The sequence below is a fragment of the Dasypus novemcinctus genome, chromosome 9, assembly GCF_030445035.2.
Source record: "Dasypus novemcinctus isolate mDasNov1 chromosome 9, mDasNov1.1.hap2, whole genome shotgun sequence".
NCBI lineage: Eukaryota > Metazoa > Chordata > Mammalia > Cingulata > Dasypodidae > Dasypus > Dasypus novemcinctus.
This window is the reverse complement of record NC_080681.1, coordinates 80,873,704-80,897,400: the sequence shown is the minus strand read 5'-3', so window position 1 is coordinate 80,897,400 and position 23,697 is coordinate 80,873,704. Positions and strand designations below refer to the sequence as shown.

General features: G+C 39.7%; 2 protein-coding genes across 26 annotated transcripts in view; one reads left to right on the top strand and one right to left on the bottom strand.

The window, feature by feature from the left end:
• The window catches only part of OSBPL9 (oxysterol binding protein like 9), a 201,250-nt gene extending 183,475 nt beyond the window's left edge, over window positions 1-17,775 (top strand). For 8 of the 15 annotated variants that reach the window (XM_004476492.5, XM_004476489.5, XM_004476487.5 and 5 more), the window contains 12 exons: window positions 15-127; window positions 241-359; window positions 5,907-5,992; window positions 8,035-8,206; window positions 10,033-10,117; window positions 10,798-10,908; window positions 11,206-11,269; window positions 11,382-11,522; window positions 14,385-14,463; window positions 15,456-15,547; window positions 16,675-16,810; window positions 17,104-17,775. In XM_004476492.5, coding sequence (XP_004476549.1) covers window positions 15-127; window positions 241-359; window positions 5,907-5,992; window positions 8,035-8,206; window positions 10,033-10,117; window positions 10,798-10,908; window positions 11,206-11,269; window positions 11,382-11,522; window positions 14,385-14,463; window positions 15,456-15,547; window positions 16,675-16,810; window positions 17,104-17,178 — 1,273 coding nt within the window. In that variant the 3' untranslated portion in view covers window positions 17,179-17,775. The remainder of the gene's footprint in view (window positions 1-14; window positions 128-240; window positions 360-5,906; window positions 5,993-8,034; window positions 8,207-10,032; window positions 10,118-10,797; window positions 10,909-11,205; window positions 11,270-11,381; window positions 11,523-14,384; window positions 14,464-15,455; window positions 15,548-16,674; window positions 16,811-17,103) is intronic. The other 7 variants (XM_004476488.5, XM_058303594.2, XM_058303593.2 and 4 more) reach the window with 1 other exon arrangement.
• Window positions 1-23,697, bottom strand: part of NRDC (nardilysin convertase) — a 163,559-nt gene that overhangs the window by 20,322 nt on the left and 119,540 nt on the right. For 4 of the 11 annotated variants that reach the window (XM_071217442.1, XM_071217443.1, XM_071217445.1 and 1 more), the window contains 7 exons: window positions 21,936-21,983; window positions 21,571-21,623; window positions 21,044-21,127; window positions 20,487-20,577; window positions 20,095-20,211; window positions 18,851-18,940; window positions 18,671-18,719 (listed from right to left, as the gene is read on the bottom strand). In XM_071217442.1, the coding sequence (XP_071073543.1) occupies window positions 18,671-18,719; window positions 18,851-18,940; window positions 20,095-20,211; window positions 20,487-20,577; window positions 21,044-21,127; window positions 21,571-21,623; window positions 21,936-21,983 (532 nt within the window). Of the gene's footprint in view, window positions 1-7,145; window positions 10,243-11,359; window positions 11,410-13,357; window positions 15,059-18,105; window positions 18,720-18,850; window positions 18,941-20,094; window positions 20,212-20,486; window positions 20,578-21,043; window positions 21,128-21,570; window positions 21,624-21,935; window positions 21,984-23,697 lie in introns of those variants that run through there. The other 7 variants (XM_071217444.1, XM_071217439.1, XM_058303591.1 and 4 more) reach the window with 5 other exon arrangements.

Below are 23,697 nucleotides of genomic sequence, written 5' to 3'. Positions count from 1 at the left end.
TTCTTGTTTTTTAGTTCTTCTGGATCTGCCTCAGTCTTGACACATAGCAGCTCGGGAAATAGTCTAAAGCGTCCAGATACCACAGAATCACTGAATTCTTCCATGTCCAATGGAACAAGTGATGCTGGTAAGTGACCTTTGAGAATTTAAACTTTTTTTCCCTTAAAAACATTTATAATACTGGTAGTAGCACAAATTGGCCCAGTTGACACCAATTTAAGAAAATCTATTTTATTTTAGACCTTTTTGATTCACATGACGACAGAGATGACGAAGGGGATACAGGGTCAGTGGAAGAGCACAAGAGTGTCATCATGCATCTGTTGTCACAAGTTAGGCTTGGAATGGATCTTACTAAGGTATGAATTAATTTTTTTATTTGCTGAAAAACATTTAATGTGTATTTGTGGATTTTTAGTGATTACATGGTGTCTCTGCCAGCACATATAAAGATACAACTTCAATTTATACTGTCTTTTGCCTTGTAATTTGATATATAACATAGATGAGCAAACTGAAAGTTTTTTATAATAGATGAAATAAATGACACTTGAATAATTTCATGGAGAATAGTATGTATGTGTTGTGAGGGTTAGGATTTCAATTTTATTTGAGGGCAGACAGGGAATAATATTGGGCCATGGCTAGTGGTTTTGGCAAAGCCTAAAGCAGTGTTTTGTGCACAGAGTCAACATAAGCTGATCTTGGGTTCAGATGACTTGAGTTGGCTTCCTGTCTCTGCTATTGCCAAACCACGTGACCTTGAGCAAATCCCTTCCTCTGTGAAGTTCAGGATTCTCATATGCAAAATGGACATGCAGTGACCTAGTCACAGGGTTGTCATAAGGATTAGAATAGGTAGAAAATGGGAATTTGTATGATGGTACACTGAGTTTAGGAAATATTGTGGTTTGAATTTTTTTTTTTTTTTAAGATTTATTTTATTTATTTATTCTCCTCCCCCTCCGCCATTGTGCTCCCCTCTGCTCTGTGTCCATTTGTTGTGTGCTCTCTGTGTCTGCTCATCTTCTCTTTTTGATGTACTGGGAACTGAACCTGGAAACCTCCTATGTGGGAGAGAGGCACTCAATCACTTGAGCCACCTCAAGCTTCTTGGTTTGTTGTGTTTCTCATTATCTTTCCTTTTTGTATCTCTTTATTGTGTCAGCTTGTAGTGTCTGCCCATTGCGCCAGCTTGTCTTTTCCAGGAAGCACAGGAACCAAACCTGGGACCTCCCTGTGGTAGGCAGGTGCTCAATTGCTTGAGCTACATCCGCTTCCCTGTGGTCTGAATTTGTATATGCATTTACAGCTGTGGCTAAAACAAAATGCTTGATTAATTTGGGGGACTGGAATATGGATGACAGTTTATCCCTGCCACTGTGCTACAAACCACATCTTTCCATTTAATTCTCACCACAGCACTGCACAAGCAGGTGTTAAATATTTAACTCCATTTTGTAGATGAGATTCTAACTCAGTCTATAAACTTAAAAACTTGTAATCTTTCTACTTCTGCCCTTTGTCTTCAACATTTGAATTGTAATAGCTTGAATTATTATTCTACTAAGCTTTAGAAAGCTAACAAATTTAGGATCTTCAATTTTGTTCTAACCAAATCAATTACAGTGCTATAAATAATCCTTGTCAGATAGTGGAGCTTCATTGTGTTTTTGGATTTAGAGAACCATTAAGCAAAAACTCACGTATACTGCTAAGTGTCTATATTAAAACCTTTTCCCCAAAATCTAAATGAGAACAGAAACACAAGGATAGTATTAATTCATGGATCCCAATAGACTTGTCAGAAATATTTTAAGTAGGAGAATTTTGCAGAACTTTCCCCCCAGAATTGCATCACTGATCATTAGATTGCATAACTGCTGTAGCAAAATTGTCATTTCAAATCTGAAAGTTGTGGCTTAATTTTAGATATTGCCATCTGTATTTCTTTTCTGCTTGGTTAGTTTTAACCTACAGTAAAAGAATAACACCTCTACCCCCTTAGGTAACTAGTATTTTTAATAATAATAAATAATAAATTAAAATAAATAATCATACTAATAAACATAACTAGTATTGTTTAATTCTGGGTTTATTTTCTCATAATGAAAAGGCCATAGGTAAAGTAGTTCCAGGATTAATTCAGTGGGTCCACAATGTGAAGAAAGGATCCAGGTTCGTTCATTTTCTCAGCTCTGCCGTCCTTAACATGCTGGCTTTCACTCAGGCTTGTCTCCTCATTGTTGTAAAACAGCTGTCATACTTCCAGGCAACTAATTTTCTCTACCAGGTAACTTATATTTGTGTCCAAAGCCATTATAATTTTTTTTTTTAAGGTATGAGGAGCTGGGAATTAAACCCAGGACCTAATATGTGGGAAGCCAGTGCTCGACCACTGAGCCACATTGACTTCCCTGAGTTTTATTCCTTTGTTTTGCTTGTCTGTCTTTTTCAGGAGGAACCAGGGGACCGAACCTGGGACCTCCCGTGTGGGAGGCAGGCATTTAACCGTTTGAGCCACATCCATTTCCTATAAACTTTGTATATTATGAATATTTTTTATGTAATATATTAAGAATTAGCTATTTTAGAAATCATTATTGGCAGAAAAGCCAACAGATTCTAGAATTTTGATGCCTTCCTAAGTATTACAATGTGACCTTAAATTTGTATCTTAGGTATAAATGTGTTTCCTCACTTAAGATACTTTTTTGGAAGGAGATACTTTCCAAAAGAGTTACTTTACTTTCCAAGTACTTTGTAGTATTTGGAAATACCATTAAGTCACATCCCACATCCCATTTACCTCACTTGGTTTTCAAAACAATTCTGAGATAATGCAGTACATTTAATTATCCTCCTTTTACAGAAACTTAGATAAATTGAGTTAGTTTTCCAGTTTTCCAGTTTCTCACAGCTAAGAAGTGGCAAAACAAACACTTGAAATCCAGGTTGAAGAAAACCTAGCCCCACCTCTCTTTCATTACTGGCACAGCAATTTGATATAATAGCTGGAATCCGTATAATGCTAAAAATATTATAGTGAAAATATCCTGAAGACCTGCTGAATGAGAGTTCCCAAGCAAATTTTTAAGTAAAGGGAAAAATCTGATATTATTTTTTTTGACCAAAAAAGAAAAAATCTTATTTTAGTGTTTCCTGGTTGTTTCTTCTTTAGCCTGTTCAGTTCTTTTGTCCTTTTTTCACTGGAGTAGTCATCTTTTTCTTGTTAATTTGTAAGAACAGTTTATATATTAAAGGTATCTACCCCGATTTTTGTTCAACTACCTTTGGTGGTTTATAGGTTCTGTGTTCTTCAAAAGTGGTAGGAAGTTGCAAAAGTGGTAGGAAGTTGCAACAATTTAGTACATAAGCTTACCTCCCAATCTAACTATATTTAGATTACGAACATACATGTTCTGTGGAAGGAAAATGTTTACTTAAAATTTAAACTCTGGAGTTTGATAAAGATTCTAAGTGTTATAGCCTGAGTGTCCCTCTCCAGGCTTGTATATCCCTTCAGCCTTCTTCTTTTTTTTTTTTTTTTAAAGATTTATTTTTATTTATTTAATTCCCCTCCCCCGGTTATCTGTTCTCTGTGTCTTTTTGCTGCGTCTTGTCTCTGTCCGCTTCTGTTGTCGTCAGCGGCACGGGAAGGGAAGTGTGGGCAGCGCCATTCCTCGGCAGGCTGCTCCCTCCTTCGCGCTGGGCGGCTCTCCTTACGGGTGCACTCCTTGCGCGTGGGGCTCCCCTATGCGGGGGACACCCCTGTGTGGCACGGCACTCCTTGCGCGCATCAGCACTGCGCATGGGCCAGCTCCACACGGGTCAAGGAGGCCCGGGGTTTGAACCGCGGACCTCCCATGTGGTAGACGGACGCCCTAACCACTGGGCCAAAGTCCGTTTCCCTCTTCAGCCTTCTTTATATATTCTTTATATACCCAGCCACATTCCATTTTCTTTCCCCATGCCTTGTTCTGGTTTGCCTTCTCACTGGCTGTTGGGGTCTTATTATTGCTTAGGCTTTTCTCTAGTGCCACTTCAGTGAAGTTGCCCAGCTCTCCCCTAATTCTGGTTCCCCAAACTGAACATGATCTTTCATTTTCCTGCACTTTCAGAGTGCTTTAAATGTTTCTTGCATGACATTTGGCACATTCCACCTAAAATTTAAATACTTGATGCAAAATACCAGCAATTGGTTGGTTTTTATAAAGGGTAATTATTTAGGGTAGGAGCTTACAGATACCCAGGCCATAAGGATAAGTTGCTTCCTTCACCAAAGACTATTTTCACATGTTGGAGCAAGATGGCTGTCAATGGCTGCGAGGGGTTCAGGCTTTCTGGGTTCCTCCCTTCCAAGATCTTGCGTCTCTCTGGGTTCAAGGATCCTTCCTTCCCAGGGCTTGCTTCTTCCTGGGTTCAGCATTCCTCTCTTCCTGGGGCTGGCTTCTTTTTCTTCTGTGAGCTTACTTCCAGGGGCTCCAGTTTAAGGCTTCAGCATCAAACAACAACATTGCATCAAAAGCTCCAACTCTGTCCTTTGCCATGCCTGTTATCTGTGAGTCCCCACGCCTTGGTGGGTGGGGACTCAACACCCTAATGACATGGCCCAATGAAAGCCTTAAATCATAACTCCATCATGCCCAGTAATAGACCCGATTACTAACATAATCCAATATCTATTTTTGGAATTCATAACTACATCAAACTGCTACACTTTGCTTCCTCCATAGATTTTTTTTTTTCTTCTTAAAGTCAAGGCTGCTACTGATTGATTGATTGTTAAGTAAATAAGTACTGGGAATTGAACCTGAGACCTCATACATGGGAGGCACCTGCCTCCACAGCTTTTTTTTTTTTCCTTTTTGTTGAGGAACTGGGGCTAGGGCTTGAACCTGGGACCTCATAGGTAGGAAGCCGGTGCTTAACTATTGAGCCACATCAGCTCCCCTCTCCATAGCTTTTAATACATGATTTTGAATATAGTGGAGAGACAATAATTGCTATATTTAAAGGACTGTTTTACTCTGGTACTCTGCTTCTTTAATGAGTAATTGATAATCTTTTACAGATTTAAAAATCTTCTTCCATTCTCATTTTTTCTCCCCATATTTCAGTCTCCTATCTCCTGTACTTTCCCCTACTACATTCTCAGACCCTCAGCATTTTACTTCTTGGACTCAGTTGGCCCCATGATGGAAAGTGTGTAGTTTCCTAATCTTTATTCTCATTTCCCTTTTGTTTATTTCCTCAATTGCTCATTAAAAAATGGTTTACTATGTAATGGAAGTGGAGAACGCAAGTACAAATAAAATTTGGTCCTTGCATTCTAGGAGCCACCATACATTTGAGGACACAGATGCATAAGTAGATAAATTTTGTAACATACCTATCTTATAATGCTAGAGAGCAGTAGTAAAGAGGAAAGTACCATAGCCTTTCAGAGTCAGACAAAACCAATTTTGAATTCCACTTTAGTGGTGGGACAGTGAGAAATTTTTTCACCCTTCCTGAACTTCATTTTTCACCAATGTAAAATAGGGGTAATAATTGCTTCATCATAGGGCTTATACAATTTAATGAGTAATGCATGTGTAAAGCTCCAATAGATTGTATGTACTCAGAAAGTTGCTACTGAGTAGGTTTTCTTGTTGTTACATCAACTGGGGGAAGTTTTGAACATTCAAAACCCCTTCTCTTTTTTTTCCTGCAGGGCAGGTTAATAGGCAATTCTGAATCAGAACAGTTCGGGAAGTAGTTATCAGAAGCATATCTGGGCAGTACTTGGTGGGTGTAACCATGATTGGAATGGGTTTGTTTTTTTTTTAATTTTATTTTAAGCAGTAATCACTTTATCTCTAATTGAATTTAATCCTGTAGGGCTAAATGTGTTTGTTTTTCAGGTAGTTCTTCCAACATTTATTCTTGAAAGAAGATCTCTTTTAGAGATGTATGCAGACTTTTTTGCACATCCGGACCTGTTTGTGAGGTATTTGACTGAACACAATAGTTTCCAATCAAATTTTTTAGATGTTACTCAATAGCTTTCTGCCTTTGCAGGATAGATTGGGTTGTTCTTATGTTTCAAACATTTCTTAATAAAAGTAACATTGAATATTTTATTTATATTTAATGTTTTGCTCAGGTTATATGGCAGTGATGATGTTAGGTAACAAAGTTTAACCCCTAAAAAACTCTTAAGAGCCTTTTAACAAGTCACCAATATTTACAGGGTTTGAGGCTGTGAACTTAACTGATTCAGGGACTGCTAATTACTGTTTAATCATTTATACTATTTCCTGATGAAGTTCTATTAACTGAGTTCAGCAAACCTTTCTAAAGCACTTGTTTGCTAAGTACAGTTTTGAGGTGGAGAAAAGAAAGAATATGTCACAGTGTCAGCCCTTGAGGATTTATAATCTAGTGTGGATTACAGACTGATAAATACATTTTAAAAATTAGGTTTGTAACAATTAGACTTTTGTACAAGGGATTGACTTACAGGGAGGTGAATTCACATTGCTTTTCACTGGTAGCAATTTTTTTTGTAACAGAAAATATTACAAATTGATCTTTTCTGATTACATTTCTTGGCCTTGGATTTTGTTTTATATTGGAGCCCAGTACAAATCACTGAGGTTTATGGTAGGTGTGCATGTTGGCTGACATTGATATTTATTTTCTTGATGAAGACTTAGAACCATTTAACCAATGCTTAAAGGCCATAAATTCAAATAAATATGACAGTGTTTAATAGGTAAGTGAACAAATAAAATGTAAACATTTATTAGTAACCTTTCTAAGTAAGTGGAAAATACCAGTTGATTATTAGATATAGGCTTTGAAATTCAAGTGCAGTTTTTGTCAGAACTGAAACTTTGAGGCCCTACAGCAACCACTTAAAAAATGCAAAAGTATACTACTATAATTTAAATGAAGTTTCATAAAAGGGGAGCTTAAAAAAGCAAAATCTATTTCTTTGCTACTTAAAAGAGAGAGACTTTAAATAAAAAGACAGTGATTGGTTGAAAGTAAAAGAAAAGACAAAGAAATAACGTACAAAACACTAAGCATAAGAAAGCTAGTATAGCTATATTAGTATGAGCTGAAGGAGAATTTTTAGACAAAGGAATATTACAAGAGACAATTTCAGGACATTTAATAAAGATAAAAGGATCAGTTCATCAAGAATAGATAATATCCTAAATTTGCATTTACTTACTAACACAGCCTCAAAATACATACAATGAAAACTGATTCAACGAAAGGGAGAAGTAGACCCACTCACAATCTTAGTTGGAAATTCCCCTCATAGGAATTGATTGAACAAGTAGGATTCACTCACAAAAGTATCAGTAAGGCCATAGAAAGATTTGAACAATACCATTAATCAGCTTGATTGCAGTTGATCTTTCTAAAAACTAATCTACAGCTGGAAAAAAAAGTCTTTTTAAATGCACATGGAACATTCATTAAGATGGACCATATACTGGGCCATAAAACAAGTCCTTGATAAATGAATAATTGGAATCATACAGAGTATATTCTCTATCTCCAAAAAATTAAATTAGAAGTCAACAACACAAATACATCTAGAAAATCTCAATATTTGGAACTTAAACAAGGCACATAATATGAAGTTCAAAAACAGGCAAAATTAATCTATGGTGCTAAAAACCAGAAAGTGTTTACCTCAGGGAGGTGGGGGTGTGTAGGAGGATATTACCAGGAAGGGAACATGGGGAAACTTTGTAGTATAATGAAAATATTCTTTATCTTGACTGGGTGGTGATTAATTATATAGACACATACATTTGTTAAAACTTATCAGACTGTACATCTCATAAAACTTAAGATCTGTGCATTTATTTATATGTATATTATATCTCAATTTTAAAAAGAGACTTTGCAGTAACTGCTTGTCCTGGGGCTTCTCACCCTGGCTTAGAGTGACTTCACTCCTGGGGTGTACTGTATTAGCTTGTATCTTCCCAAAAGCAGGGCACTGAATTTTGTCTTTCTCCCTTTCAGCATTAGTGACCAGAAGGATCCCAGGGATCGAATGGTTCAAGTTGTCAGATGGTACCTCTCAGCCTTTCATGCAGGAAGGAAAGGATCAGTTGCCAAAAAGCCATACAACCCTATTTTGGGCGAGATATTTCAGTGTCATTGGACATTACCAAATGATACTGAAGAGAACACAGTGAGTTCTGTATAGACATTTTTTTTACTTAAGTTGTATACTGACTCAAGATTTTAGTTTATTTGTAGGGAAACGATGGGGGCAATGAGCAAAAGATACTCACCACACCTAGAGAACAGGGTTTTTGGATCAGCATATTTTGAACATAGTGAGCAAGGGGGAAAAGACATGCATGAGACACGGATGGACATTTAGAAGTCAGATCGTGCAAGGCCCTATAGGCAATAATGATAATTTTATGGTATATCAGGATATCATTTTTGTTTTGAAAATATTATGATGGTGCTTTTGTGGAAAATAAATGGTAAAAGGGCAAAAATAGAAGCAAGGCAACCAGATTTAAGCTGTATTTGGGAGGTGGAGCTGATAGATGGATTGAGAGTTTGGAGTTCAAGGAAGAGGTCTGGAATGAAGATGGCTTTTGGAGATTTTAATATATTTAGATGGCATTTAAAATCCTAGGATTAAATTAAATCATCTAAGAAGACAGCATAGCTACAAGAGAGCAGGCAACAACTGAGATTTAGGGTTGAAGTCAACTCAAATGTTAAAAAGTCTTTAGGGATGAAAAGAAAAGTCCACAGTGCCTGAAAAAATAGTCCACAGTCCTCAGTAAACCTTTCACCCTTCCAAGGGACATGTTACATGTAGTCCTTACTGAAAACAGAAGTAGTGTGTATTTATTCCTAAGTTCTAATTTGACTTAGGTAAGTCCCCACTCTGTGCCAGGTCTGGCCCTGGGTTAAGATTTAGGAACATGCACCTTGCCTTCAGGAATCTCAGTCTAGGTAAGTTAATGCTAATTAAAAGACAGAGGATAATTTAGGGACTTTATAATACTGTGGTTTTGGTGGTAGATGAGCATTGTGGTTAATACAAATAGAAAAATAATCATTTATTACAAGGTGTTAAGAATATGGTGATATGAGGGAAAAATACAACTAATGTAATTTAGGGCTCCCCTAAATTAGGGGAGCCCCACACGCAAAGAGTGCGCCCCGTAAGGAGAGCCACCCAGCGCGAAAGAAAGTGCAGCCTGCCTCGAATGTCGCCGCACACACGGACACCTGACACACCAAGATGATGCAACAAAAAGAAACACAGGTTCCCAGTGCCACTGATAAGGATAGAAGCGGTTACAGAAGAACAGACAGCAAATGGACAGAGAGAGCAGACAACTGGGGGGGGGGGGGGAGTGGAGGGAAGGGGAGAGAAATAAATTTAAAAAATAAATAATCTTAAAAAAATACATGGTGATACATGGGAAAAATACACCTAATGTAATTTACAGACTGTAGTTAACATTAATATTGTAATATTTTTGTAGTAAAGGCAAAGAAGGCACTATACCAATGCTAAAGGTAAAGAAAGAATATGGGATTTAGTTTTATGAGATGTGACTATGATCAAGTTTTGTTTTTGTTTTCATTCATTAACGAGGAGACCTTGCTCATGTCATTTAACTGCTCTGTGCTCAATTATTCACCTTTTAGAACACTGGAGAAACAACTTAGTTTGTTTTTAGGATTAAATAAGATAAATGTGCCTGGATAGGAATTTTTTTTTTAAGTAATGCTTCCATAATTTGTTAAGCAGCCTTTTGTCTGTTTATTTTTTGAAGTTGAAATTTGAAGTTTAAAAGAATCTCAGCCTAGTCAAGGAGACTGACACAAAGCAATCATAGTGTAATTAAGTGTTATAACAGGGTACTTTGGATATGTAGAAGGAGCAATAAACCATCTCGAGAAAATAGATTCCAGTTATCAAATTCTCTGCAGTATCATTTGTGAGTCCACCTCAAAAGAAAATGTTTTATTTGCTTTCAGGAGCTAGTTTCGGGAGGACCAGTTCCCTGGGTTTCTAAAAACAGTGTAACATTCGTGGCTGAACAGGTTTCCCATCATCCACCCAGTAAGTTATTACAGAGCTCCTCCCCAACATCCATTCTCAATCTCTTCTTTCTCCAGTCATTAAAAGCTCAGTAGTCGAGGTCACCTTACTGTTAGTTGTATGGTTAACTGAATCTTTCCTTCCACCTGAGGGGAAAATTCAGTTGGTTGATTCCTAATGTCTGTTCTTGTGTAAATTCAAAGACTCTTTCAGTTTCACTGAGTAAATATGCATATAAAAGAATCTGAGAAATCACCTTGCGAAATCACCTCTTAATGCTTCTTGTTATTTTACATATGAGCTATGCTGTAGGCTCTTAACGATTTTGAGATGGTTTATATAATTGAGATGTAGTTTCTGCACAGAATATTCCTGACAAAGTGGGAAGAGTACATATCCTCAATATCTTGTTTGCTCAGTCAGTATTAAGGCTGGAAGTACTGGATGGGCAGTGGCATACTTGCTGACAAGGGAACACATGGCTCTTTTTGTAATCTCATAGTTGAGGGAAGCTCCTGCCCATATGGCCCTGAATGGATGTGTGCATTGGGAAATAGGATGTAATTAGCAGTTAGGTATCTCTTGGCCTAATTTGAGGCTGTTCTTACAGGGGTAAAGGATTTCTCCATGGGACCAGTTAGGGGAACTGGAAAGATCGCTGTTGCTGCGTAGTGTACTAATTAAAAACAATTTCTGTTCAGTTTCAGCCTTTTATGCTGAGTGCTTTAATAAGAAGATACAATTCAATGCCCATATATGGACCAAATCAAAGTTCCTTGGAATGTCAATTGGCGTGCACAACATAGGGCAGGGTGAGTCTGAGAACGTTGAGTGGACTGAAATGTTAATAGGAGAATTTTATTTTATGTCATTCTAATAAGGGCTGGGCTCTTTTTCTAATAGAGAAAATGGCCCCAGAAAGCCAGACTCAGTGTCATTGTTTGCATGTAAGTGTGTGTATTAGGGGACCAGAGCAGGCAGGGGTGGGGTACTGCAAGATTGGTTATCTCTAAATTGAATGGAGTATCCTGGAGTATCCCTCAACCAGACAACAAAGCCTTATGGTCAGTTAACAGCACTCATCAGAGATTCTATTCTCCTCTCCACAGGCTGTGTCTCATGTCTGGAATATGATGAACATTACATTCTCACATTCCCCAATGGTTATGGAAGGCAAGTAGAGCTGTGTCCATTTCTTCTGAACAGACCCTGCTGTTCCTTAAGCCACTCTCCCCCACCCTTTCCTCTGACTGTCAGCCTTACCTGAAAACTTTTGATTTTGCAGATCTATCCTCACTGTGCCCTGGGTGGAACTAGGAGGAGAATGCAATATTAATTGTTCCAAAACAGGCTATAGTGCAAACATCGTCTTCCACACCAAACCTTTTTATGGAGGCAAGAAGCACAGAATTACTGCTGAGATTTTGTAGGTATTTTGTTTTTCTGCCTCTGAAATACTCTTCTTCTCTGAAATACTTTTCCTTTTGTCTTGAACTAAAACTGCTTTGTTAGGAATTGACCATTTTACGGTTCTTGTGGGTCCTGAGATCTTGTTTTGCCCTTTTTTTTTCTTTTTCTTTTTTTTGCCTCTTCTGTATCATGTCTCCTAGTCTTACCTCAGAAGGAGACCTAAAGCCTGGATTCACAACCAGAGGTCAGTGGTGGGATTTCCTTCTGAGGAAACTGACTTGCAAATGGGAAACTGAAAAGGATCTTCTGAAGCTGCCAGCAAACCCAGATTTTATAGATTTCTCATTGTTAGATTGGACCTGAGGTAGTCCTTAACAGGGGACTTTGTGATACACCCCTTCTGTCCACCCCACCCCCAAAGTCTTTCCAAGTCCTCACAGCCCCTCCTTTTTCTGCGTCTTTGCCAGGGAAAAATAGTAACCATTACATCTTGCAAGCATATTTGGCTTGGTTCCATTTAATACTCTTTGGTCAGAAAAAGATAATTTGTGCCATCTAGGTATAGTTGGTGGGTTCAGAACCTGTTAAAATGCACCAGAGGACTTTTCTGACTTGGAAGGCCTTATTGGGAGCAGTGTCCCAGTGGAAAACACATGACTAGTTAACCAGTTTCCATGGAGATAATATAATTGGATGTCAAATCAGGGTCCAAGAAAATCTTGAGCAGTATGGGACCCATGAACACAAGATGAAATTAATAAGGATCAGTGTAAAATCCAAAAATTTGTTGCAGTCAGAAAATATTAGCAGGGCTTAGAGAGCAGCACAAGTCACCACTGCTGCCCCTCAAAACACCAAAGATCAAAAACACTACAAAAAAAACAAAGACCAATCAATGATGGAAATATGATGTCTGACAAAGACATAGGTAGGCTTGCTTCTCACATCTACTTAGAGGTAACCAGCACCAACAAGGGGGACTGCTAGCTCAGTAGAACTTCTGCCAGTTACAGCCATATATGTAAAGAGTACCCTCAAAATTATTAGCTGCAGGAGCAGATGTAGTTCAAGTGGTTGAGTGCCTGTTTCCCATGTAAGAGGTCCTGGATCCGATCCCCGGTACCTCCTAAAAACAATACAAACAAAAACAAAAATCCCTCACTGGGAAGCAGATGAAGCTCAGTGGTTGAGCACCTGCTTCCAAGCATGAGGACACAGAAAGAACTCTTGGTGAAGTCTTTAAGTTAGGGAGTTAAGCACCAGATAGAAAATTCCACTAGCTCAGTGGTTCTCAAACATTTTGATCTCTGGACCTTTTTATACTTAAAAAGTATGAAGGATCCCAGAGAGCTTTTGTTTGTGAGTTATGTCCACTGATAGTTCTCATATTAGAAATTGAAACTAAGGAAATTTAAAAATATATAGTGGAAAGCAGATTTGGCTCAACTGATAGAGTGTCCGCCTACCACATGGGAGGTCAGGGTTCTAACCCAGGGCCTCCTGACCCGTGTGATGAGCTGGCCCATGCACAGTGATGATGCACAGAAGGAGTGCTGTACCGTGCAGGGGTGTCTCCTGTGTAGGGGAGCCCCACGCGCAAGGAGTGTGCCCTGTAAAGGAGAGCTGCCCTGTGCGAAAAAAGTGCAGCCTGCCCAGGAGTGGTGCCACACACACAGAGAGCTGACACAGCAAGATGATGCAACAACAAGATAGAGATTCCTGGTGTCGCTGACAAGAATGCAGGCAGACACAGAAGAACACACAGCAAATGCACAAAAAGAGCAGACAACTGGGGTGTGGGGAGGGGAGAGATAAATAAAAAATACATCATTTAAAAAAATACACAATCCATTTTAAAACAATAAATAGCACTTTTTATGAAAAAATTTTTCTTTAAAAATTGTAACAAGGGTGATGGTATACATTTTATAAATCTCTTAACATTTAATATAAGACAGCTGGATTCTATCTGCTTTTTGCATTTAGTCTTTTGGTACATTATATGTCATGTATCCTCTGGGAAACAGTGTACACTCATGAGAAAATCAGGGTTAAAATGCAAAGTCTTAATATTATAAAAGAAGTTTTGACTTTCCTTATAGATTCCTTGAGAGGGCCCTGAGAACCCCCTTGTGGTCCCCAGACTATACTTTGAGAACCACTGCACTAGATGACTTTCTAAACCTAGGATCCTATAATTTTTCTTCTCCCTTCATCCCAACACCAGTCACAGACGACACAGGTTTCAGACCATTGATAGCAGCTTTCATGCCTATTCTACCCTATTCATTTTCTTAGTGACTCTTCAGTCTTCTACTTGTGCCTTGACTTTCCTAGCCTGTCCTTAGCTGTGATGCCCTATTCTCCCAAATTCCATACCTGTTAAGACATATTACTATAGTATCCAAGTAGAGGCCTGTCAGACTTTCAAGGAAGGGATGCTTCTTGTTAAGTAAAAAGGCCAAACCATTTTGACCCCAGAGGTCTCTTTCAGGAGGATGTAAGCCTGGTCTACAGCATTATATCCTTAAGCAAAACCCACCCCAGCAGTTTTGCCCGTGATCCCGAGTGCCTACGTAATTGTACCACAGTTCTTATCCAAAATGAAGGGAGGGGCTGTGCCTAGTCTGTTGTGGCCCTAGCACCCAGTATACCATCTCATACTTAATTGTTCATGGGGTCTAGAATTCGTTAGGATCTTGTTTAGGGCCCTCATTTTTGCAGTTGGCCCTGGGAAATCCAGTTCTGTTTAGCTCGTTTTACCAAAAAACATCACAGTTGCTATTTTATGATCTCTGTGTAGGTAGGCCACACAGTTTCTTTCACAGAGTAATTTCCTACTTGAGACTTAACACAAAATTTTTCCTTTTCTGTTTAGTTCTCCAAATGACAAGAAATCTTTTTGCTCAGTTGAAGGGGAATGGAATGGTGTAATGTATGCAAAATATGCAACAGGGGTAAGAACCTGTATTTTGCTACTTATTCTGGTTTCCTTTGTTGGAAAATTCTAGTTAACTACTAGGGTCAGCTCTAATGTCATTTCTTCAGAGCAAGCCTTTTCTTTCCCTTACTTCATCTCCAGCAGTGCAGGTGGTAGAAGGCTTTTTTATTTATCTCTCTGTTCTCAAAACCATTTAATGTATGCAAAATACTGCTTGGCACACAGTAAATAAGCACCTAGTAAATGTTAGCTATATTGTTAGAATGTGTGGTATGTTAATAAAACTGAAATACTGAACTAAAATTGTATGTTTGTGTATACACACAGTTAGTTTAGGATTTTGTATAATAAATTTACTAACTACCTAGCACCAAGGATACAGAAATAAGTAAGCTAATCCTTGCCTTTCAAGGAACTTGCAGTATACAATGCCATCCAATAAGTCTTCTAATTAAGGTATATAGGAGGCAGTATGAGAGGAGCCAAATAAATAATTTCACCTTGGAGAATTTGAAATGTAAAAAGCACTTAAGAGAGGGCAGCAGATGTGCCTCAAGCAGTTAACGCCTGCATCTCACAGGATAGATCCCAGGTTTGGTTCCCAGTGCCTCCTATAAACAAAAAAAAACAACAAGCAAACAAATGAAAAAACCAAGCGAGGGGAGCTGAATGTAGCTCAGTGGCTGAGCTCCGTTTTCCTACATGCTGGGTCCCAGGTTCAATCCTCAGCCCTGGTATCTCAAAAAAGAAGGGAGGGGGGTGGGCGGGGGAAGGCACTTAAGAGAGTGTTCTTAACATTAGGTTCAGTTGTTTACGAGTATAGCTCCCCAAGAGAGAACATCCCCGGCATGTCGCTGAAAAGTGCATATGAAACTCATTATCTACATTATTAACAAATTTGGGCTTTGGATATTAGATCTGTTAAGGTCTTTGGAGAGAGAAGATTTAGCTTTTCATTCAAGAAAGTTTGAACAATTAAACATTCATGTACCTCTTTATCTTTCCTAGGAAAATACAGTCTTTATAGATACCAAGAAGTTGCCTATAATCAAGAAGAAAGTGAGGAAGTTGGAGGATCAGAATGAGTATGAATCCCGCTGGTGAGGAGATATCATAACTAGAACTATTGCCAACTGTTTGCTGCAAGGCTTATGGCTGTTGCCTAAGCATTGGGGCAGGTCTGGGTTTTCCGGACCACAGCAAGAAGATAAAAATATAGAAAAAGTTTGACTATCTGGGTTCATATGTCAATTCCACCACTTACTAGCTTTGTAACCACAGCTAGTTACCTGGTCTATCTTTACCTCTTTTCCTGAAATGGGAACTGCCTCAGAGTTATTGATAAAGGACTAAATGAGATAAATATATGCTGTTAGGCATATAATAAGTACCCAGTGTATGGTGGCTTATCATTGCCATTGTGGTTGATGTTAGAGATGATAGTGGGAGTGCCAACTGAGAGGTATATGGTGAAATAGCTCAGGTCTTTTTTGTTTGCAAGAAATGTGTTTTTTGTTTTTTTTAAATTTCCATTATTTCAGTATGTATCTCTATTGGTACATATTTGGAAACAGGAATGTATGCTTTCTGCTAACCACAAGGGGATCTTAGCATGGTCATTTTTCTAGACTTAAGAGTCCTCACTTCTGTAAAGTGACAAGGTTAGACCAGACTTCTAGCTATCTGACACGCTTCCAAAGGAAGCCAAGTGCCCTTAGTCCTGTGTAATTCACTTCTTAATCCTTAATCAAACTGTTTTCTCTAGGATTTCAATTGTTAAATCTAAGGAAGCTTTTCTAAAATGGAACCTGCCAGCTTCTCTGATCTAGCCCTTTGTTTATAGTAAAGGATACTCAAGCCCCAAAGAGGCAGACTTGACTTCCCCAACGTTGCAAAGCAAGTTAGAGACAGAGGCAGAAGTAGAATCCTAGGTCTCAGTTCCCACTGTTCTTTCTCCTCTATTGCCCTTTAAGTCCAACTTCCTGCCCCTCCCTATTATTATTTTTGACAATTAGCAGTAGAATACTCCATGCCTTGTTTTCTGTCTTTTACTCCAGTGTTTTGGGATCAGCTTGAGGAGATTGTCAGTGAACAAAAGCACTGGAAACAACTCAAGTGACTTAAATTGTTATTTTTATGCTGTATTCAAGGATGGCTCTAGGCTTTTATTCTCAAGATTGCCAACTCTGTCCATCTAGTACTTAGCACCTTGACTTCTTTTCTTTAGCCTTTGGAAGGATGTCACTTTCAACTTAAAAATCAGAGACATTGATGCAGCAACTGAAGCAAAGCACAGACTTGAAGAAAGACAAAGAGCAGAAGCCCGGGAAAGGAAGGAGAAGGAAATTCAATGGGAGACAAGGGTAAGCTTGGGGGAGTCTGCTCTATCTCCCAACTGCTACTTCCTCTAGACCCTGAGCTACTCATCCATTCATCAAATGAATGGATACTTAAGAAGCATCCATTCAGTGCCAAACACGCAAAAAAAACATGTTGATATACAAAATGAGTCCTGGCCCCTGCTTGTCCTCATTTCAGTCTAATGGGGATGGGGTGGGTGATGGGCTGGGAATGCATATAAAATAAAGAAGTATGGTATCATAGAAGAAAAGTACAAAGCAAGTGTATAATTAAATTCTCCCCTTTTCTCTTACAGTTATTTCATGAAGATGGAGAATGTTGGGTTTATGATGAACCACTACTGAAACGTCTTGGGGCTGCCAAGCATTAGGCAGGGCAGTAGGCTATAATTAAGCAACAATCTCCTTTGGGAGAACCTTTTCTCTCCCTTCTTATTGCAGTGGTTCCTATCTCAGGGATACTGGACTTTCTGATGCAGGTGAACAATTAAAGTGAGAAAAGCTTCCCTTTTTCCCTCTTCTGTGGCAGTTACGATATTGAGTCCTGAGAAAAACTTCAGGTTTTGGAAACAAGATGACTGGCCCCTCCAAATGCCATGCTTTGAAAAGCTCATAAAGCCCCTAATACTGCTGTTGAGATATACAACATCTGTTTCCTAGTTAATATAATCTTGGGTTCTCTATATATAATCACACACATAACATATATATATAATATACCTGATGCCAGATTTTGCATAAATACTACATCTACTGTAAATACTGCTTCCTTTAAGCTGTTTTAGAAAATTAGTTCCACTTATTTAAAATCAAGTGTTAGGAAATTTCATGGTCTTGCCTACAATAACCTTTTTTTTTCTGTTTTTTTAATTAAACTATTATTAAATTGTATCTAACCCTGGACTATAGTTTAATTATACTCAGTGCTTCTTAACGCTTCATAAAGTAATTTTCCAACCTTTTCTAAATGTGGCTTTTAAAATTATTATCTTTATGGTTAAACCTGGAGCCAGTTGACAACACTGAAACAGGAGCTAGCTTTTCATAAGAATTTTTCTGAAATAGAGGATCCATCCTTTCCCTTACCTATCCCTACACTCTACACTTTGTTGTTTTTTGCTCTAACCATGCTGTTCTCCACAGTCTTCATTGAACTCATACACAAATGTAGGGTTAACATGATTTTATCGAAAATTGCCTTAAGAGGGCTTAGAAAAAGTGTATTTTTAACATGGTTATTTTCTCACCCCACATGAAGCAAGCTATAATAATAAAAAGAATGCCACAGAGCAAATGGCTTATTCTGAAGGGAAATACAGATACAGAACTTATCTTTATTTAAAAATACTTTTTTAAAAAAACAGGTTTTAGTATTAATACCTAGCAAGTAGGTACTAATAACATCAGTTACATAGGATTTCTCAAGGCTAACACACAGAACTGGATTCTCAATCTGAGAGGAAACAAGCAGGGCTTCCCACTGCTGCAAGCTTTTTGGTCACATTTGGCCCACCCAGATAATTTCTCTTTTCCAGCTGGTAAAATAACCCTGGGTTTGTCTGTCAGTCTCAGCAGAGGAAGGAAAAAAGTAAATCAAGTTCTCTGATGCCAGTGCAAAAATTCAATGGAAGCCCTAAGGCAGTAGTAATATAACTCCATAAAAATACAAACACATTTTTAAATAGACATTGCTTCAGGCCAATGAGACTGCAGTTTATTTGACTATTTTATGGTAGGGGAGAAGGTTAAGTGTTGATGTGAAAGCCCTGATATCAGTAATGGGGACTGTTGAATCTGCCAGCAGAGGAGAAGTTGGCAGATAGGTTAGCTGCATCACTTCACCATAAGAATTTGAATTCTCACCAGAAGGTATGCTGTCATCTTCCAGCTCATGTTTTCCATATCCAACAATCTGAAAGAAGCCAAAGACTCAGGTCAGAGGTGCTGTCAAGATTTGGGCAGACATGTTTAGAATTGCTGATAACACCCCAGTCAGTGATGAGAACCCTGGAAAGGATGGAGCCACAGCTTAACTATACTCACATGAACACTGAGCATTTTACTTCCTAGTCCTCTATGAGCCTTGAACCAGTTGACAAGGTCTGATTTTGAGAATGACTTCAGTGCTTCAATCTTGAAGAGGGGAAGGACGATAGGGGAAAAAAGAAAAGTTCTAGATGACTAGAAGGTATTGTCGGGCAAGATACTTCTTCTTAAACATAATCCCAGTCAGACCTTTTTTTTTTTTTAAGATTTATTTTTTATTTATCCCCCCCTCCCCCAGATGGTTCTCTTGTGTCTGCTCATTGTTTGCTGTCCTTCTCCAGGAGGTATTGGGAACAGAACCCAGGACCTCCTATGTGGTAGGCAGATGCCCAAGGGGTTGATATCTGCTTCCCTCCAGGCAGACCTCTTTATGGTCCTCTTTCAGCACCTAAGCACATCATTTATTTTTCCCAAGTCTGACCTTGCCTCCAACCTTCCAGAGGAAGAGTTTAGATGAGCCTTTGTGACACACCTTCATGTTTTACAGTAATGATTCACCCTGGCAGATAAGCAAGAGAAGGTAGCAGATGCTGTAATTATAGCTGAGTGCCCTATACCAAACTAGAAAGCCAAGTCACCTCTCAGTTACTTGGTAACTGCAAACTCTGGCTTGAGAAAAAAAACATTATTAAAACATGAAGAGATAACAGCCTGCTTCTAATAAAACCGAAGTTTAGGCTAACTGGGCTGCAGCCTCTTGTTAACTAACCCCTTTCTGTCTCACAGTGGTTAACATACATCACTGCGTAGGGTTATATGATCAGAGATAATACTGGATTGTAGAACCCAGAGTTTGCTTTTCTGGGTTTTTACTGGTTTGGGCTAGAAGTTGTCAAATGACCTGTGCTTGGAATTGTTAAATCTAGAGGAGGAACTCTATTCTTAAGATCAAAAGTTTTAAATTTCCTTTCGATAGGAACCCTCTTATTTTCTTCACAAGATCTTGTGGTGAACATTAGTATTTAACAAAAATGGAGCTGCTCTGATTGCAACTGGAGGGGAAGCTGGTTTAGCAACCAGCTCTTTTTGGCCACCTAATGTGCTAGGAGAGGCCAGTCTGCCTAAAATGTAATAGAGTCAAGAAACGTGCAAGTAAATAACCAAGCCAGGACGAGTGTCCCAGGTTTCTCTTCTACATGATACTGTTTTGTTTGGAACTGTGAATCCTGTAGAATACAGAGCCCTCACCAGTCCCGATGCCATCTATCAGGGCTGTCTTACTCTGAAAACCATGTTACTACCTCATGGGCAAGGCGGTCAAAGAGATATTGCTGTGTCACCACTTCGTTCCAGTTCCTGTCCACCTCCTCCCCAAGGTGGGTATCCTCGCACTCCTTCAGCTTGATCAGAGCTGTGACCTGTTCCCACCAAAAAGAAAGACCTCAGGCATGGCATCACACCGTAGTTCCCCCAAAACACACTTGGCTGGCCCTGTTCAGTCTGGCTTGTGATGGACCCATATGGTCCCTTAAAAGTTGGGACCTGCCACCATCATGGGAGGGATGAAGGTAGGAGGACAGTGTGGACAGATTAAGGTGAGAATACAAAGCTCAAAAACTGGCCGGTAATGTTAAAACTGGTATCTTGAGGGTTGGTGTGAGTTAAGGGCCAAAAGACCAGGCAGCACAGTCACCTGGGTGTTAAATGCATCCTCAGTGAGGTTCTCTATCTTCTCCTCAAAGCTAGAAAGAAACTCTTCTATCTTCTTATCAACAACTTCAGAGCTGAAACAAAACACCTTCAATTAAGAGTCCTCAGGGACTTCATCTCAGGCAAAAGGCAAAGGAAGGGGTTAGGGCTAAGGCATATTTTTAAGAAACCGGCTCAAGTGTTTCCTTACCAGGCCTCAGTTCTCTGCCCTAAACTGAAGGAGGGAAAAGAATGGAGAAGAGGCCTACCCATCCCCATGCCTAGCCCAATTTCCTGGTATCCTACCCTGGGAGCAGTGAAAGCTATTCGTGATCATTCCAAAGCTGAGAACCAATGTCATACCTTGGTTTCAGGGACCACTGATCAGACCTGGATTAGGCCATCTATGACCCAAGCCAACGTCTCTGCTCCCCATTCCCACCCCATCCCTGTATAAGTTGTGACTGGAGCAAACCCTGGTTGGTGAAAGTTGCCTGTGGTCTGAAGAAGACCTGTGCCCCTACCACTGCCTGGAATAATAGCTTGGATTCATCTACTCACTTGAATTTTGTTGCCTGAGTACCCACAGTGACAGAGAATCCTAGAATCCCAGATGTGTTCCGACAGGTAGGGTAGACATGGTACCTATAGGCAAAGTGAAAAGTTTTATTAGTTCAGAGGCCCAGGCCCTGCCCTCAGGCACTAGAGGTAAGTGATAAGGGTTTTTACACATCCTTACTGCACCTAACAATACTGAGAGGATCCATACAGTTTGCCCCTGGATGAAAGCCTTAGAGCTTTATGTGTATTCATCTATTTCATTGTCAGGTTAAAGTGGTCTACCCTTCTCCTGAATGGTGACCACAAGCTAGCTTTTTCTTTTGCTAACCTTGAAATTTGACCAAACACAAAAACCTGGTCTTACGCCAAGATGCAAATTCCACAAGTACTGAAAAGTAGGTATGACAAGGCATGGAAGGACCAAAGAGCACAGAGGGGCTGCTAAGTTGGGATATCTGATAAGCTTCAGCCCACAGAGCAAATCCCAGACCCTCATTTGAGCTCAGTGCTCTTGCAAGCAGACTTACCCAAGGGTCTGCTTGGTTCGAAGGAAGTCAAAACAAGGCTCTTCCATGTGCATCTGTAATTCAACATACTACTCATCAGTTCTACTGCTCCCAGTAGAGAAGCCTCCATTTCTTCTACCAAAAGTGCTCTACATACCTCCAAAGTACAGCCTCCCTTACTGTCTTCTTTCTAGATGGCCCAGGACCCCTGTCTGTGCTTACACGAAGTGAAATTATTAAATAACCATCTCACATATCCACTGGGCCCTCTTCTGCTTCCAACCACAAGTCTCTGATAACCCTTAAGGCCCTAAACCCAAGCAGAAAGGCCAGGCCTCATAGTGGGTCAGACTCCTGTATATGTTGACTTTTCTTTATTCACTTACCACAAGGAGCTCCATAAGAGTGTATTCTCTCAGACTCCTGGCACCTGACTGAAAGGAGAAGTTGGTCAGATCTGAAAATTCAGTGACTGACAGGCTTTTTAATAGCACATGCATTTTTTTTTTTTTTTTACAGATTATTAAGTAGGTCTTTTAACTTTTTTAAAAATTTATTTCTCCCCCCTCCCCCCCACCCCTACCCCCACTCCAGTTGTCTGCTGTCTGTGTCCATTCACTGTGTGTTCTTCTCTGTCTGCTTGTATTCTTGTCAGCGACACCGGGAATCTGTCTCTTCTTGTTGCGTGATCTTGCTGCATCAGCTCTCCATATGTGCAGTGCCACTCCTGGGCAGGCTGCACTTTTTTTCACATGGGCCGGTTCTCCTTGAGGGGCACACTCCTTGCATGTGGGGCTCTCCTATATGGAGGACACCGCTGTGTGGCACGGCACTCCTTGCACACATCAGTACTGTGCATGGGCCAGCTCCACACCCATCAGGAGGCCCTGGGTTTGAACCCTGGACCTCACATGTGGTAGGTGGACACTATGAGTTGAGCCAAATCCAATTCCAAACACATGTATTCTTCTTGGTAGCTACTTAATTTAGGTATCATTCCCACCCCTCCCTTCTTTCCCCAAGAGAGTTAATCATACCCTATATTGCCATACTTTCAACAACTTTATCTGTCTCCCCACTAAACTGGAAGTCTGTCAGGACAAGTATAACATCTTAATCATTATATTCCCAGCACCAGCCCAGAATTGCAGGTATACAGGAGGTGACTCCAATAATCCCTGCTTACCAATTTCTGCCCAGAGGACCCATTCTAAAATCAAGCAGCTGCAGTTCAAGGACCTATGGGGGAAAGCAGGAAATGTTTGGAGATGAAGGGTAGCTGGATCTATTTCTCAAGTGGAGAGAAAATGAACATGACCTTTTGCAGCCACACAGGGACCACATCCTGGCTGCCTTGGAGACAGGTAAAATATGCAGTCAGAATGAAAGAGGGCAGAAAGCCAACAAGCAAGGGTGTTGCTGGTGCATCCTAAAATCAGGTTCTTGCAAGCTCTTCTGACACATTCACTTTATTCTGACTTCACCAGAAACAGATGCTAAAGCCTGTGTACCCTGCAAGCCCTTATAGTTAGCACAGCAATTTCCTGTTTGGCTTAAAAAGGGCTGTATAAAACCAGTAAAACCTTATATCAATTTCCTATTCAAAACACTCTCCCTAAAGGAAGCAGTTTGTATCAGAAGCCACTACTAAGATTATTATGAAAGCACCGCCACAGGTATATCCCAATAATATGAAAACCTGCCTAAAACTGGTGCAGTATTACTCTGTGTTTTGAGTAGTCAGAGGCATTGGATATGTGGACAGGGCTAACCAGGGTCAGACCTGACCATTTATCTTTGGGCCTGGTAGTCATCTCAGCTTTAAATATGTCAAAAACTTTAAAAAGATCCCATATAGGAATGCTACAAGCAGAGGAAGAGTGGCTCCATAAACAAGCAGAACCTCACGGACTAAAATCTGTCAACCTAGCCCCAGAACCACTGTGGTTTTTTAATACAAGGACTCGTTAAGAAAACTTGGATAAGGCTCAACTTCATGAAAGCGAGATTGTGATGACATCAGGCAGGTAAATCTTCTGACAACTGACAGAACAAAGTTAGGATCAAGACTCAGGCCAAGGGACAAAGTGTCACAGTGAGGCCATGTAAATCAGACCAGGGGATCTTCACAGGGCCTGACAGGAGAAG